Here is an 18,162-nt window from a genome sequence, read left to right on the forward strand (position 1 = left end):
GGAGAAAAGTGTTTGTGTGAAGTTTCCTTGGTTTCAGACAACACTACCTCAGACAACACTTTTTCCTCATAATCTTGTTTGTATTGAAGGGATTCCTTCTTCCACTGCCATGGAACTCTGTGTGATGCAGAAGATTCTGAGAGATGTTCTAGGATGGACACTGATTTTTCAAAGAGGCTTAGGGTGACCACATGAAAAGGAGGACAGGGCTCCTGTATCTTTAACAGTTGTATTGAAAAGGGAATTTCAGCAGGTCTCATTTGTATATATGGAGAACCTGGTGAAATTTCCTCTTTATCACAACAGTTAAAGCTGCAGGTGCCCTGCCCTCTTTTAAATCTGGTCACAGTGTAGCTGCAGTCTAGCTCCTGCAGCTTTAACTGTTGTGATAAATAGGAAATTTCACCAGGTTCTCCATATATACAAATGACACCTGCTGAAATTCCCTTTTCTATGCAACTGTTAAAGATACAGGAGCCCTGTCCTCCTTTTCATATGGTCACCCTAGGCTTGGCATACTTGATGGGCATACTTCAGTGTTGCTCTTTTGAACACTTTTCTGCAGGGAATAATCAGGAGTGATATAAAATCTGTATTTCAGACAGATTGCCCACCATGCCTGAATGTTTCATTCAGGAATCCCTTGAGTTTTCTGGAACACAGTTTGAAAATTCCTGTTTTCAATTAGCGCTACGAATCCAGAACGGGATAAGTGTCACTTCCGGGAAAGCAAGACAACCCAAAATGGCATTGGTTACTGTTTTGGCAGAAGAGCAGTCGGTTAAAAAAAAGGTTACATTCATGTATGGCTGAAAGAATAAGACCAGAGTTGCATTGCACCACAGCTCATTTTTACAGCCAAGAATTACAAACTAGGGGCCATGAGAAATTTGTACAAGCTTCATGGGTTGAATTTCTGTTTATTTTCAGAGCAGGAAGGAATCTGGGGCTTTCAGAAAGTAGAAAAGCTGCAGTATGTACAATAAACACTAGGCCTCTGGCATGACTTGTGAAATTTGGAAGGCCCTTTCCCTGAGGCCAGCACCATTTGTATAGCAATATTGTGTTTCATCATAAACATAGAACCTTTTTGCCTGTTGTTGATGTTTATAGAGATCTGTAACCAAAAAAATATCCAGCACGCCATTATAACTTTGTAACATAGTCATATCTCACGTGAGTTTTTCACCCCTCAATACTATTATTATCATTATTTGTTCGTAATGCACTTCAGAACAAAGTATTTAACATGTATTAGTTCCATAAAACGTTGTGCAGTCGGTCAGCATTATTAGTCCTATATTATGAAGTTCTGCATGTGATATGGAAGATCTGTGGCCCAAACTTCATAGAATCTACATGGAAACACATTCAGAAGCATCTCGGGTTTTATCTGGATTTTCATGAAACCGGCTTTGCTTCGTCAGTGGCACATGAAGGAAGAAAAGCAGAGTATACACTACTTAAAAACCTGCTTTCACAGGTCAAACGGCACTTTAATCCGCCTTACTTTGGGGTTGGGAGGGCAGAGTCCCACCAGTTGAACTGAACGGCATCAACCGCATAGATGTTGCACATTGAATGAGAGAGGCTTGTTCCAGCCACCGTCCATGCTCCCCTGCTCAGGGAAATTTACTGGAAGAGCTGAATTAAGGCCCTGTAGTTTACCCCACAGCTCTCCCCTCTCATTCATCATTGGAGTATTTTGGAAGGGTAAAAGAACGCTACTGCACAATTGTGGATATTTGAAACAACGCTACTGTGATAGTGTGAATAGGAAAACGAGACGAAATATTATGAGTGAAAGAGCAGACTACGGCCTTATTATGAATGCTTGTGAATGGGAAGTAGTGTTAAGTGGGAAAGGAAGTCTGTGTCCAAAAGTGCCCTACTGCGAATGGGGGAAAAGAGGAATGGGGGGGGGGGATTGGCAGCCCTACCCCTTGACCAAGGACACAGAAAAACCACTAAGCACATCCGCGTAACTGCTCAGGAGCCTGTGTAAGAAAAAATACGAATTAAAATGACTGCAAAAACAAGTCTTTTCCAGAGGAAAGCTGTGGGGTTGCTGCAATTTGGTGACAGCATCATCTGTCAGGAACAATCCCAATGTGCTCTCTCTCTGTGTTAAATTGGCCTTGTAGATTGGACCTGTGTCTTGGTCTCCTAGGCTGTCTTTACACCAACCCGAAAATCTGGGCTGGTCATGGTCAAGTCCCTGTGCGTCCAAATGACACACAGGGACTCCCGGGGGCAAGAGGGTACGAGTGCGGGTTTTCCCAGGGAAAAGTATTCCCTGGGAAAACCCAATTCTTTCCGTGGTCTTGGGATCATCCCAGGACCGCGGGAGGTGTGTGGGCGCCCGTCCCTGTTTCATCCCGCCTCCTTGTGAGTAAACACGAGGAGGCGGGAAATGAGCACAGGGCATGGAGCTCTTCAGGCGCTCTATGCCCATAGGGGGTGGGGGGGGGAGAGGGATTGGGGTTGTTGTTTTTTAACTTAGTTTTAGTTGGAGCGCACGTGTGCTTATCTTCATTTTAAATAAATAAATAAATGGTGGGCACAACATCCCTCCCTCCTCCTGGAATGTCGTGCTTGCATGTGGACAAAGGGGAGGATCTCGCGAGCAGAATATCACGAGATCCTCTCCCTTCCCTCCCGGAATACTTGTATGATGTAGAAAAGGCACTAGTGACTTAAAAAAAGAAATACCTTAAAAGCAGTTTGGGGTGGGGTTGGCTTGGGGAATAGGTGCTGAGAAAGGAGTTCTTTATGCCAAAGTTGCTAGCAGGGAGGGGGGAAAATACAGGTACTAATTTAAAACCTAGGAAGACGCTTTATACAGAGTCAGAAGATTGGTCCATCCAGTTCAATATCATTTACCCTGACGGTCAGTGGCTCTCTGGGATTTCAGACAGGAGTGTTGCCCTGCCCTAAATTGAGATGCCACAGATTGAACCTTGGATCTCTTGCATGCAAAGCACGTGTGATACTGCTGTGGTACAGCCCTACCCACAATATATTTCCCATTTGACCTACATTGGTCCTTGGAGCAGCTTACATTAATCAGCACTATTTTTTTTTTAAAAAAAAAGCTGAGAAATAAACACCCTGCCAAAACACAATTCCCATCACCCCTGGCTATTGGCCATGCTGGCTGGAGCTGATGGGAGTTGGAGTCCAACATCTGGAGGCTCACAAATTTCCCACCCCTGGTATAACTGTTATTTGGGATGTAGAGTTCCTTGGGGCACCCAGAGTTGTTCACTCTTTTGTCATACTCAGAGATGGACCTGAATGAATGAAGCCACAAATTCTCATGCCAGCCATTGCTTTCCGCCTCACCTTGATTTGACCCCCAAATTATCTAAAATGCTGAAAAATATATTACTCCTAGTGCTGATGAAGCTTCTAGTGTTTATGATTTTCTCATCTGAGACCACAGCTGCTTCTGTCATCTTGCAGTGAGTTCCTATGTTCTAAACTGCAGTCCGGGGAGAAAGACAGGCGGATTCTTTCCACGATTAGAAACCTCTGTGTAATTGTGCCACAGCAAGAGGTCCCTACCTTGCCTGAGGTCCTAGGTTGTAGCTTCCTTAGGATAATGATTAATCCAGCTGCGGAAACGACAACATGTTCCAGCAGCTTGGCTGGATGTTTCAACATTTCCCTTTTCCTCCAATTTCAGGTGACAGATATAACAGATGCAGATAAGTCTCCAGATCCTACTGGTGCTGAGGGATCCAAAGAAAACTGCCAAAGCCCAACTCTGGGGGGAGGAATATTGAAGTACAGGAGCCGATCCCAAGGTATGGTGAATTTCATCCAATGGGTGAAGAAAAGATTGTAGAATACTTCAAGCATCAAGGAAAGCTGTATTCTTGCCTGGTCCATCCACAGGAAGCCTAGTTCAGGAGTGGAGAACATCCTTTGCCTGTAGAAGGTGTCAATTTCAGTCCCTGATGTCTCCAGCCAGGGTCCGCACCCTCCTACCTCCTGTCGCCTGAGAGGAGGACATGTGTCCTCCTATTCTCCACACCACCTCCTTCTCCTCTCCCCCTTCCAATGCCTCACTTTGAGGGGTCCTTGCTCAGAGCGTTTCATGGTGCCACAGAGACCCTTTGTCCCTCTGTGTCTCCCAGGCCACCTAGCCCACAATGCCTCACTCCCAGTGACTAATAGTGACTGAAAAACTGATTTATTTATTTATTGCATTTATATCCCACCTTTTTTCCTCCAAGGAACCCAAGGTGGCATATGTAATCCTCTTCTTCCTCTCCATTTTTATCCTCACAACAACAACCCTGTGAGGTAGGTTGGGCTCAGAGTCTGTGACTGGCCTGAAGTCACCCAGGGAGTATCATGACCAAGTGGGGACTGGAACCTGGATCTCCCGACTCCCAATCCAACACTCCAACCACTAATTGGGATTGCGTTGTATATTCCAGGAGAAGGAAGAAAATACAGCTATAATATCAGCACTATTTATCTTTCCAGAGAGACAGAAGAATGAGCTTTCTGTGTCTGCAACATTGTTTAAGGAAATTCAGTTCTTGCTCATTACTGCTGAGCTACCAGCTCTGCTATGCTCAGAGTTATAGCTGCAGCATAAGAGCAACCATCAGGGAATTTGGGCTTACTCTTCTCTGCTGACCTCAAAAGTTTCCTTAGAAAGCCATGACTAAGAGGACCATCAGACGAGTGTTTTATCGCACGTTCGTGACTGGCCACTCACGGTTCTTCACGGGACATTTTGACAGTGCAGCGATCCTGCCATGTGTCTCCTGCTCTGTTTGCCAGTTTTCCCATTTTAAAATAAGCCTCAGAAAACCGACTTTTTAAAAGTAAGTCGGGATTTCCTGCCATTTGCAGGAAAGTCCAGTTCTGGGCTCCACAATTCAAGAAGGATGCAGACAAGCTAGAGTGTGTTCAGAGGAGAGCAACCAGGATGATCAGGGGTCTGGAAACAAAGCCCTATGAAGAGAGACTGAAAGAACTGGGCATGTTTAGCCTGGAGAAGAGAAGATTGAGGGGAGACATGATAGCACTCTTCAAATGCTTAAAAGGTTGTCACACAGAGGAGGGCCAGGATCTCTTCTTGATCCTCCCAGAGTGCAGGACACGGAATAACGGGCTCAAGTTAAAAACTTCCTGACTGTTAGAGCAGTACTACAATGGAATCAGTTGCCTGGTGAGGTTGTGGCCTCTCCCACACTGGAGGCCTTCAAGAGGCAGCTGGACAACCATCTGTCAGGGATGCTTTGGGGTGGATTCCTGCATTGAGCAGGGGGTTGGACTCGATGGCCTTGTAGACCCCTTCCAACTCTGCTATTCTATGATTCTATGTAAGTTCCACTATAAAGGGCTCTGTTCCCATTGTTCTATTGGGGCCACGTGGTCTCTGAACACTTCCCTGTGTAATTTGAGCTTGTACCCAATGCGGAAGTGAAACAGGAAGCAGAACAACGATACTAGCTGGTAGGGAAATGTGGTTTCCCCCCATCTGAAGGAGCTCTTAATCCAGCTTAAATTGAAAAGGTTGGGATCAGATGGGCTTCCCTAGAGAGGGTGTTCTACATTGACTGAGAAGGCCCTGCCCTCCATATCCTGACACTACTCCTGCATTGGTGGGGTAACCCGGGAGCAGCACCTCTGATATTGATTGAAATGTACAGGATGGAATGCAAACAGATGATGATGATGATGTTGATGGTGATGATGAGTAATATCCCACCTTTTCCCCTATACCGGGACTCATAGTCCTTATGGTACCCAGGTGTCCAGCCTCTTTGGCCTTTAAAGCAAAGAACCAGCATTTGGTTGGATGGGATGCATAAACTACTTTTAACAGTCCTAAAGATGTACACACAACACGCTTTGTTTGCTGATAGTACTTTCCACTGCAATCTTTTACACTCACCACTGACTACCTCTTAACCTACGTTCCAGTAAATGTTTTGAAAAGAGTGGTGTGCATGTATCACTCCCATAATAAATTATTGCTACCCACTTGAATGCGGCGTGTGTTTGTGTGTGTATAGAAAGATAAAATTCATCATACTGAGTTTATATGATTTAGGAAATGCGCCCATCAATCACCTCTGAATGAGCATACAAAATGTTGAAGGTAATGTACCTGATTCCATCACAACTGACAGATGTTAAAAGATGCTTTGATATATGTATAATAAATGGCATCTCTGGGTTATCCCTTAGGGGCTGCAACTCGTTTAGAATCTGTGGGAGAAGATGATGAGTTGACAGTGGAAAATGGAGATGTGAATTATGAAATAGCACTGAAATATTCCCGGGGAGGGAGAAAACATTCTCTTCCACAGCATCTGGACACAGGAACCAGACAGGTGAGAGAAAAGTACAGAGTCTGCTGTGATTAAATGGCCACGTTGTCCTTATTTTAGCCACTGTTTTAGCCTCATTCATTGTTGTGAGTTTGAAGGGGGGGGGACACAAAAGGATAAAATCAAACAAGCAGAAAACACCCCCAAAATAAGAAAACTGTGCAGGTGTGTGTTTCGGTGGGGCTGGGGAAGGAGCAGAGAAGATTGCCCAGGATCAACCATCTCACCTTAGGCAACGTGGCTATTCTTTCTCTCTGGGAAAGACCATCTGGTCCCAACACTGAAAGCCTCTTGGGCCTTAGCTAGACCTAAGGTTTATCCCAGGATCGTCCCAGGGTCGTCCCTGCCTGCTCCAGGGATCCCCTGTGTGTCATTTACATGAACAGGGATGACCCCGGGACGATCCCGGGATAAACCTTAGGTCTAGCTAAGGCCTGGATGTCAGGCAAAAAACTGTCTTTTCAAAAAAGACCTTTGGAATCAACTGGTTTTATATATATATGCTGCTGATTTTCTAGTTCTCCAGTTGCAGTTTCTCCACGTGTGTGTGTGTGTGTGTGTGTGTGTGTGTGTGTGTGTGTGTGTGATTGCTGCTATTTTTATTCTGCTAGGGCTCCTTTACTTACTTAAGTATCTTGTTCGGCTGCTGTTTGTCTTTTGTCTTACAGGTTTTGTACTTTGACGTTGCCCTGATATTTTGGAGGACATTATATGAATTCACTGACGACAAAACTATATAATGTTGCGTGAATAATAATGATTTAAATAAATAATATTTCTATAATTTTAAATAAATACATATATTTCAAGTCGAATAAAACTTCCAGATGTTTGGGAAATGGAACAGAAAGCACACACAAAAAGGATGGCTAATTCGCGCACGCACGCACACACACACACACACACCAAAAATAAAGCAAGCAGTTTTCACTCACCTCTGTTTGTTACAACTGCTTTATTTGCCTAGGAGTACCATATTGTTAAGAAATCGACCCGTTCGTTGAGTGCAGCTCAGGTCGAATACCCCTGGCGACTAACCCAGCCATCTATTATATCCAACATTGTCCTGATGAAGGGGCAAGGCAAGGTAAGAATATTTATGTAGGACCTATAGCAAGAGTGTTTGTGTGTCTCTGTGCATGTATGGGTATATCTGAACCTCTAGATCAGGTCTTACCAACCTTTTGGGCTGCATTTGGCAATTTGAGACATTGTCCTGGGCACCGCCACAAAATGGCTTCCATGAGAGGTGTGGCTAGTCACAAAGGACAAGTAATCTGCCCAAAAGACTGAGTAAGAGGCAGAGGCGGGGTCTGGGCCCCAACACTTCTTTGAACCCACGATGATCAGCAGCAACAGAAACCTATTTCATAGCTGTCACAACTGTTGGTAAGGAAATATGTTAACTAAAAACAGTGGGAGGGGCGAGGCACTTCGGCGGACACTAAGAAAGGTGTCTGAGGGTACATTGCGGCCCACAGGCACCAGATTGCTCTAGTCCCCCAAAATATCTGGTGCAAAAGTAAGTGTGATATTCACAGTCACTTCCATGGATCCTGGCAAGAGAGGTACGCTGTGGGTAGATGGTTCTCAGCTCTAGAGAAGTGATGTTCACTATTTCCCCCTGAAAAAGCAGGTTCACAGCTTGGGGTTTCCCCTAAATCTGGCTTTATCACTGGATGCACAGTTGGCCTCGGTGGCACAGGGTGCCTTTTGTCAGTTTTTGCTGATTTGCCAGCTCTCCTGAACTGGGAGGGCCTGGTCGTTGCGACTCTCTCTCTCTCTCTCTTTCTCCTCTCTCTTTCTTCTCTCTCCTTTCCCCTCTCCAAAGGCCATGTCTGGATGTGCCCCTAAATGTATCTGTTAGGCCTACTGAGTGCTAATTCAAACATGCAGATGCTATCTCAAAGGTAGCCATTGTCTTTTGGCTTTGAGACTAGGTTTGAAAAAAAGAAGCAGTAAACAACTTCACAGCCATCGTTTTGTGTTGCTTCACTTTTCATATTGAATACTTGGTCAATAACCCTTTTCGTCGTTCCACCATTCCCTCCCTGCTGTACATTGCAGGGTCTTGGATTCAGCATCGTGGGAGGGCAAGACTCTGCCCGAGGACGCATGGGCATTTTTGTGAAGACCATTTTCCCAAATGGAGCTGCAGCAGCTGATGGCAGATTAAAAGAAGGTATTGTAGCAAAGAAGAGATCTTTGCCAGCTCGACGGCTTGCCCAGCCGTCATTTTTATCATCTGGAAAGACATTGGCTGCATTCAAATGACCATATCTCCATCTAACAAATTGATATATGCACAAGCCAATTGCCTGCCCACAAAGCCCCTTTCATCCTCCCTTTGTGGCACTGGTGTGCAACAATCACACAGGAAGTCTCCAGTTAACCATAGCTTCCTATTTCATTCAAATCAGGAAACTATGCTAACCAAGTTTGGAACAAGCCAGGATCTTTTAAGATCCTGGCTTATTCCAAACCTGATCAACATTGGCTCAGTTTGCATGTAATGAAAATTCACTGTGGGTGAATTTCTGCACAGGGCTTCTTGTTGCAGTGGTGGCCACCATTTTGAATATTTGGGCATGGCGGGGGCATGCCGTAGCTTGTCGTTATGTGTGAACCTGGTGATGGTGAGTTGTTGGGATGGTTGACAAAATACCTGCAGTTCTAAAACAGCCCGTGGGTTCTGGGTGGCTTGTTAAGCCACCCATTCTCTCCGGGTTCGCACATAACGAGAAGCTACGCCCTCCTCTGTGCATGAATATTCAAAATGGTGATCACCACCACAGCCAGAAGCCCCATGGGCCAGAAGCCATTCACTCACAATGGCTTCTCATTACGTGCAAATTAGGTCATGGTTTCCTGATTTGGATGAAACAAGGAACTATGCTTATTTGGATACTTCCAGGTTTGATTGCTGTGCACTACAAAGGGAGGAGGAAAAGAGTTGGCAAAAGTTTTGTGCATATGACAGCTTATTAAGCCAAAGTAAGATCAGCTGAAATGGGCTGTTGTGTTTGACCCATGGCTTTCAAACTCTCAGTTCTGAGCTGTGGGTAGCCATTTGGGGTGAGCCAAGAGCTCAGAAGTATTTCTCAGTACTTTATGGTACTTCAACTGCAGTCTACTGATTCACCACACATAGGGTGACCAAATGGAAAGGAGGACAGGGCTCCTGTATCTTTAACAGTTTATAGAAAAGGGAATTTCAGCAGGTGTCATTTGTATGCATGCAGCACCTGGTAAAATTCCCTCTTCATCACAATGGTTAAAGCTGCAGGTGCCCTGTCGTCTTTTGTATCTGGTCAAGAGGACAGAGCTCCTCCAGCTTTAACTGTTGTGATGAAGAGGGAATCTCACCAGGTGCTGCATGCATACAAATGACACCTGCTGAAATTCCCTTTGCTATACAACTGTTAAAGATAAGGAGCCCTGTCCTCCTTTTCATATGGTCACCCTACCACACAAGACAGCCGCACACAGATCCAGTAGCTCCAGACACGAACGTTCTACAGTACCTTCAGGGAACACTTTCCACCTAGACTGGTCTTCCTAAGAAATACTGGCTATGGAACTCTGGGCCAAGTTCTAGGCCTCACACTGAGTTCATGCATGGTACAGGCCAGGCATTGAGCATCACTCTATGTGAATTGGAAATGCCCTATGGAATATATGTAATCTTCCCCTTAGGCCTGTGCATTGATGGAGAAGATGAAGACTGGTAAGCAAGTAGCTTTTTAGGCAGACTTAACCACTGTTACCAATCCTCTCATTGAGAAATGCCTGCTACACTCTCATGAAACTGTATTGTTCTTCTGAAGATACTTTGAAGACCACTGGTTACAGTAAATTGCATATCTAACAGAAGTCCAGGGTTAAAAGTCATAGCTGTGGCATGACTGTACCAGTTTCTGGTACAGAGTGACTGATGAAGGAATGAAACGCAAATACAATCCGGAATAGTTGTTTCATTCTGTATAGAGTTTTTATAGCAAATATGTGCTTTATAATTACACGTCTCATTTTGGGCAGTTTCTTAGCAAACATATTGGGTCATAACTATACATCATCTGTGCATTACATTTATAGCAAAAAAGTAGCTCTGATTTTTCTTATACAAAAAATTCTATAACATTCTATAGTTTTATACATATTGTAAGTTTTGTAACCATAAAGAATTGAATGTTTAGCTGATGTAGTTATCTAGTTGCACAGTTTGTATTCATATTATTAGTGTAATGGTTTCCTGTTTTGTGCTTGTTAACTGTGCGGGCTCCTCTTTGCTGTTGTGCATATTTTAACTTACCCCAATTGACCTTTGTATTAACAACAAGGGCAATAGGACACACATGGAAATAAACCAAAAGCAGTAAAAGTTACAGAGAGAGAGAGAGAGAACGTCTACACCAGCCGTTTATTGCAGGATTGTATTGTAGTCATCACTAATGGGGCACATGACGTTCACCTGCTCCCCTGGTGATCTTGGGTCCACGTCTCAGTTATCTCGGAATATCCCTGATTGCTTTTGTTGTGTTTTTTCTGGCTCTCTTGCGTCCATTCCGAAGAACATTTGCGGTTCCCCCCCCCCCCGCAAGGTCGTTACTGTTTGCCACGAGTTCTGGGCTCAGCGAACAGCCATTTAGCTGTGAGGGGCGTGTGCATGGGTATCGGAGGTGTGGGGGAGTGGACCTGTCTGGCATTTCTGCCACATGTATTGGATGGGTATTGGCATGTTTTACCAGCGAGTGTGCATGTGTGATTTTAATACAAACATATCTTTGCGCAGAAGCACATATTCGCCGCTGACCTGAGATCCTTGTGATATAGGGCGGGATACAAATGTCTTAGGCCATTCCTACACCAGCCCGAAATTGCAGGCTGGTCACGGCTGAGTCTCTGTGCGTTCAAATGATGCACAGGGACTCCCGGGGGCAGGGCGGGGGGACGAGCATGGGTTTCCCCAGGGATAAATAATCCCTGGGAAAATCTGATTCCTCCTGCAGTCTCAGGATCATCCCAAGACTGCAGGAGGTGTTGCTGCCCGTCCCAGCTTCTTCCCTCCTCCCTGCGAGTAGCAGGGAGCAGCAGAGGGAAGGAGCTGGGCTGCGAGGAATCAGGGGTCAGGGGGAGGGGTCGGGGTTTTCCCCCCACTTACCTTTTGCTGGAGCGCGAGTGCGCTCCAGCTCCTGTTACTTTTTAAAAAATGGCCGCCTCCACTCGCGCAATGTCCCTCCTCCCATCCCGGACATTGCGCTGGCCATTTGGACATGGGGGACAATCCCGGAAGGAGGTAAGTCTGGGATCGCCCCCCTTCCCTCCCTCTAACCCGAATGGTGTAGAAATGGCTTTAATAAAATAAACATTCGACAGAGTTCATATCCCCCCATGTGTTGCTGTGTATCAGCAGTCATGCGCAGGCCTCATGAGTCATTAAAAAAAACCCCTCTGCCCCGTAGCCACGTCATCTGCCCAGCACCGCCCACTTCTGCCAATCCACATGCGCAAATGACGTTTCGGGGCACACGCCCTCCTGCAACGGCACTCCTGCAATTGTGGTAAACATCGGTTGTGTGTTCCCATGAACGCCAATTGCGGAAGCGGGGAACATTCAGAAGCATCCCTCTTCTATTGCGAAAGGGCTGTAGGTGTACGCCGCTCTGAGATCTTAATGATATAGGGCAGGATATAAATGTTTTAAATAAATAAATAAATTAAATAATAGTTTAGGCCAGAGAGAGAGAGAGAGAGAGAGAGAGTAATAAACCAGAAACACGGGAGAGCCTGTATTGCTGATATTGCTTATATTTCTGAGAACACCACTTGATCTCTGGTCTAAATGCTAATGTGGATTTTGCCTTTGATTACCAGGAGATGAATTGCTAGAAGTTAACGGAGAATCTTTACAAGGCTTGACCCATCAGGAGGCCATTCAGACATTTAAGGTAACAGGATTTTAAACAGGCCTCTCAGAGGTTCTAGAGATCCAGTTGTAGCATCACTCTGGGGAATTATAGGAAATTTAAACAGTGGCTCCCAGGCCCAGCACTGATTGGAGTGCTGTATTTAGTCATTTCTAAAGGAGGAGCAGGTCATTTATCGGCAATGAATCCTATGAGTATCCTGACAATTGCCCAAGGGGGCAGATGCAGGTGCCATTTTTAGATAGTTCCCCAGGCAAAAAATAAATAAAATAAAATCCCAGCAAATGAGGAGAGGGGAAACCTGGCATATCAGGGAGAACAGTTCTACTTAGGCCAGCTTCTCGCTGTGCTAGTTTGCAAGAAAATTTGTTGTGGGCTTTTGTTTTCAACAGAGGGGGTACACGTAAAAAAACCACACTTGCTGATGCCTCCTGCAATCTGAAGTTGTATAATCTTTTCCTGGGATTTACTGTTGATCATTTATTTATTTTTATATTTTAGAATGTTGGTTTTATATTATGTTCTTGTATTTTATTTGTAGGGTTTTAATCTTTGTACCCCGCCTAGAGAGCTTTGGAGACTGAGCAGTATAGAAATGTAGTAAAGAAGGGATTTATTAGATTGTAAGCCTATGCGGCAGGGTCTTGCTATTTACTGTTTTACTCTGTACAGCACCATGTACATTGATGGTGCTATATAAATAAATAAATAATAATAATAATAATAAGGGAGCTCAGAACTCTAGCACATAGTTTCTACCTCATTCTGTTGCCTGTGTGGGCTTAAATGCCCACATAAACATGCCGCCACCAACAAACTATAAGCTATCTGTTTATTCTGTAACATTGGTGGTATTAACACTATAAAATGTACATGGTAGAAAAATATCCCCTCAACATCATTTCTAAAAATATTTAACCAGCAGTAACAGTGATGGGGTCAGGGATCAGTTTTGATTTTGGAATGTCAAATTTGAACTCCATCAATCCTAGCCAGTATGGCGGGGGGTTGCAGTCCAATAGGATCTGGAAGGTCACATGGTCCCCATTGAATAAGGAGCCATGTTTCCATGCCATAGTTGGCAGTGTTGACTCATCCTTTCATCAGTGGTGTTTGGATGCTGTTTGCATTTCATTGGGAGACAATAACAATAAAGATAATGAATGGTGCTGTTGCTTCTTTAGCAACTCAAGAAAGGGGTGGTGACCCTCACGGTACGAACCAGACTTCGCAGCCCGAGCCTTACTCCCTGCCCAACTCCGACGTTACTGAGCCGATCCAGCTCCCCCAGTTCCAGTGCCAGCGGTGGGACGCCTTTACCTAGCTGTGAAGATGCCGAGGTTGCCGCCCCAAATCGCAAGGGTCCTGGGCCAAAGGACAGGATCGTCATGGAAGTGACTCTCAGCAAAGGTTTGAGGAAACTCGACTACTATTTATCTGGCTAAAATAATAACCAGTTCCCCAAAAGGTTGTAGAGGGCCAGGGAAACCTTGGCCATTTCTCCACCAGCCCTTTCCCCCAGGATCATCCCTGTGCATCCAAATGATGTACAAGTAGCCCGGGAGCAGGGAGGGATGCTCCCTCCATTTCCCCGGGATTTCTCGGATCTCTAATATCCCGGTTTTACCCATGGTCCCGGGATGATCCCGAGGACCGTAGGTGGTGTGGGCGCCCATCCCGGCTTCTTCCCTCCTCCCCGCGGGTAGCAGGGGTCAGCAGAGGGAAGGAGCTGGGCCAGGGGCAGTCCAGGGACATCGGGAGCGGGGTGGAGAACAGGGTCAAGATTTGTTTGTTTTTTGTGTTTTTACTTACTTTGTGCTGGAGCGTGTATCAATAGGTAGCACTAAGTGAGACACACAGGAAGTCAGATGGAAGAGGAAGTCAGGGACACAGACTTTGATTGAAGGAATACTCGCCCAATCAGGAGGTGACACAGCAGTCAGTGACTCAGCACTCTCAGGAGTCAGTCAGGGCTGGAGAGAAGTCACTTAAAAGCTATGTTTGTTTGAGGCAATAAAAGTTTTATTTTTATATAATACTGCATTCCTCATTTGCAACAAACCTATCTTTGAAACAGAGCGCAAGTGCGCTCCTGGGTTTTAATTGTTTTTTAAAAATGGCTGCTGCAACAGGTGCGACGTCCCTTGTCACTTCCGGGATGTTGCGCAGCTGTTTGGACGCAGGGCAATAATCCCAGAAGCCAGAAATCCCGGGATCGTCTCCCTTGTGTCCCTCTACACCCTTAGGTGTAGAAAGGGCCTTTGTAAGCAAAGTTTTAGGGGAAAGAACCTGAACATGGTTGCTTCTATGAGCTATGAAGCACTACCCCTAGCACTACAAAAGCGAGTTGGTTATAAATCAACATTGCTGAAGGTGCCCTCTGAAGGAGCTGAGGTGAAGACACCAGCACGCGCCCGCTCTTACGAATCACTTCAGAGTTGTTTCCGACTCCATGTTTTGAAGATGTAAACACTATCTATATATGGAAGGTTTTCTTTTTTAAAACAAATGTGTTTATGTTTGTTTCTGGTGTATATGTGTTTAGTTTAGTTTATTACTTTAAAATTCTGCTTTTCAACCTGTCCCTATTTTCTTCCCTTATTTTTATATATTAAAATGTTTTTAAACCACATTCTGGATACCAGGGCAGTATACAAGACCACGGCCAAAATTATTCACACAAAATATGATATACAATAAAGCAAGTTGCCCTTCTTCTCTTTCTTCATGGGTCCCTTTATGATACTAGGTTTTTTGTTTTGTTTTTTTAAACTGTATTAATAGAATTGTTGTATTTTAAGGGAACTCTGGTAAAAAATAAACAAATGCAAATCTAACAAACAAACAAGCCCATGAGAATGGAAGCAGTTCAAATCTGGTTTAAATTTATAGTATATGGCCTTATCACCCTAGTCAACCTTCGCCAAGAATTTTCAGAGGAACCATTTACATATTACCATTCAGAGCACATTTAATTATTTAAAGTTTGGGAGCAAGAACTGTACATTTCACTTAGGAGGTTGACAAGGAAAGGCTTTGTAATGGGGCTTCTGTTATTTCAATTTGCTCTAGGGTGTACGTGCCTATGGGAAAAGGCAACCGGGAGTGGGGAGGGGAAGAGACAAACATGAAGAAATCAAATGCTTAAATGGACCTCTGAAATTTTTCCAATCCTCACTGGCTTCCAACAGGCCTGTTCTGTGGAAAATCCCAAGACGGACAGCCTGATAATAGACCATCTAGCTACAAGGATAAAGGATATGTTAAAGCACATGTGAGCAGCTCACAACCAAGGAAAGCCTTCAGTGTGACCCACAGTAAATACCCTACGCAGCCGTATGCACAGGATGGTGCATGGGGCTGCAGGGAGACTCAGGCCTTAGCTAGACCAGGCTACATCCCGGGGCAACCCCCGGGATCGTCCCTGTGCGTTCAGATGACGCACAGGGGATCCCGGGATCAGGGAGGGATCATCCCTCCCTTGCCCCAGGATACAGCCCTACACTTTGGGCCTGCGTTTTCTGCGGTCCCAGGCTGAGCCTGGGACCACGGAACATGTGACCCGTTGCCACGGCTTGACCCGGCTCTGCACGATTACTCGCACGGAGCCAGGAGCTGTGCCCATCAGAGTTAGGGTGGGGGAAGCGAGGAAACCAAATTATTATTTTTTTTTAAAAAAACTTACCTTCGTGTGCTGCCGTCGCTTTAAAAATAAAAAAAATGGTGGGCGTGACGCCTCTCTTCTTGAGGTTGTCACGCCTTACGTGTAAACGGAGGAGAGATCTCACGTTAATCCCAACGCAAGATCTTCCCTCCTCTCTCCCGGAACAAAAGGTAGGTCTTGCTAAGGTCTGAGTTTCATGGAAAAGAGGGTTAACTCTCCCCGGGTGCCAGGCCTTCCCATGAATATATGTATATGATGTGTGTGTGTGTGTGAGAGAGAGAGAATGGTGGGAAGGCTATGTGCAGGTTTTCACATAACAGGAAGCCACCATGGGTCAATTTGCCCATGGGGTTTCTTGTCGTGATGGCAATTTTGAATATTCAGGGCATGATGGGGCCTACCATAACTTCCCATTACATGTGAACCCAGAGAGGGTGGGTTGTTGGATGATTGACAAGCCACCCACAACCCTGAAAGAGCCCATTGGTTCTGAGTGGCTTGTCAACCACCCCAGGACCTCCTCGCCAGGTTCATATGTAATGAGAAGCCATGGCAGTGAGCACTTACATCATCATAAAAGTATATGCCAAGGGGAACAGTCATCCCAGCCAAGCTCTACTCTTCACTCTGCTGTTGTCAGATCTAGCTCCTATTGATTTGAGGGAAGTGTCAGGTGAACAAGAAGAGACAAAGGCAGATTAGGGAAATAGCCAACAAGGAACATCTGTAGCCAACAAGGAACAATTGAACAGACTTTCCTAATTGCTTGGACCACTGAGCAAGTCTTACCCAGAAGCCTTAGTAGGGGCAAGAAATGCCACTCTGGCCTTTTGGAGTGTCTGGTCTCTCTGAGTTTCCCTCCCTTGCTCTGCAGTTCACAGGCTGAATCCCGGAGTGATACCAGTTGCCAGTTCAGCACCCCCGGTGTAGGGATGGGCGAACGAGCAAGGTTTGTGCAAACAGAAAACTTGCACAAATTGAGCAACAATCAAACCGGACTTTCGTGCAAATCTCCTGAAATTTGCACAATTTTTCTAATTTGCATAAATTTCCTCCATAGACTACAATGGGGCTGATTCTGTCTGTGAGGAAAATTGCGCAAATTAGGAAATCTGTGCAAATTGAACTGGAAGTCAGGAACGAGACAAATGCGGGCATATATTCAACAATTTGCAAAAATGTTCCACAGACAAGTGCTCACGCTCACGTTAGGGGCTTCGAACAGGTCGTGCTTGCTTCTTTTGCGAGCAAAAACAAAATTCTCATACATCTCTAGTCTGGTGAGTTCGAGTCCTGACTTGGGGTTGGTTTTTCTTTTCTCTCAGCCATTGTTATAGGTGGCCTGTAAAGAACAATCCTTAATAAGAACTTGCATCCCTTGTGATTATTGTAAGGAAGAGCGAGCTTCAACTATTTTTTTTTAAATTTTTGCTTTTCATTTCATCACAGAACCAGGTGTTGGTCTTGGCATTGGCGTTTGCTGTCTCACATTGGAGAATAGCCTCCCAGGTATATATATTCACAGCTTGGCCCCGGGATCCGTGGCTAAGATGGATGGAAGATTAAGGTTAGTCCTGAACTTAATAGCAACAATTATGTTAATGTCTGTATCTGCAGTGTTGTTGTCATCATCGGAAAGAGAGGACTTCCTGCCCCTAACTGTTTCAGTGTGCCACTTTTCCCTTTTCATAAAATCATAAAATAGTAGAGTTAGAAGGGGCCTAAATAGTAGAGTTGGAAGGGGCCTATAAGGCCATCAAGTTCAACCCCCTGCTGAATGCAGGGATACATTTTCAGAATGTATCTGGGGGGGGGGGGTTGGACTCGATGGCGTTATAGGCCCTTCCAACTCTACTATTCTATGATTCTGTGAATGGAGGGCTTGCAGCAGGGCCTCTGTTAAGTCCCAGGCATTCCTATAATTATTATTATTATTTATTTATTTATTTATATAGCACCATCAATGTACATGCACAGATGAAGTTTCTGATTTTAGGAGCCCATGGAACTTCATTTCCTATGGCTCCTGAGGGCCCGGAACACTGCATGCATAGTCACTGTAGCATCTACGGTCTAATACCAGCTCCACAATTAGTTTTCATGACAACCAGATAATTTGGGACTGGCAAAACAATACGCCCATGTTGAAGTCCAGACTGCAACTTTAAAGGAGTCAGGGCAGGAGTGTTGAATTACAGAAATCCACATTTTG

General features: G+C 45.0%; 1 protein-coding gene across 3 annotated transcripts in view; it reads left to right on the top strand.

The window, feature by feature from the left end:
• Positions 1-18,162, top strand: part of PDZD2 (PDZ domain containing 2) — a 212,467-nt gene that overhangs the window by 154,854 nt on the left and 39,451 nt on the right. For all 3 annotated transcript variants that reach the window (XM_063128182.1, XM_063128183.1, XM_063128184.1), the window contains exons 6-12: positions 3,689-3,809; positions 6,217-6,362; positions 7,327-7,446; positions 8,427-8,541; positions 12,234-12,307; positions 13,471-13,696; positions 17,400-17,517. In XM_063128182.1, the coding sequence (XP_062984252.1) occupies positions 3,689-3,809; positions 6,217-6,362; positions 7,327-7,446; positions 8,427-8,541; positions 12,234-12,307; positions 13,471-13,696; positions 17,400-17,517 (920 nt within the window). The remainder of the gene's footprint in view (positions 1-3,688; positions 3,810-6,216; positions 6,363-7,326; positions 7,447-8,426; positions 8,542-12,233; positions 12,308-13,470; positions 13,697-17,399; positions 17,518-18,162) is intronic.

This window comes from Elgaria multicarinata, chromosome 6 (genome assembly GCF_023053635.1).
Source record: "Elgaria multicarinata webbii isolate HBS135686 ecotype San Diego chromosome 6, rElgMul1.1.pri, whole genome shotgun sequence".
Lineage (NCBI taxonomy): Eukaryota > Metazoa > Chordata > Lepidosauria > Squamata > Anguidae > Elgaria > Elgaria multicarinata.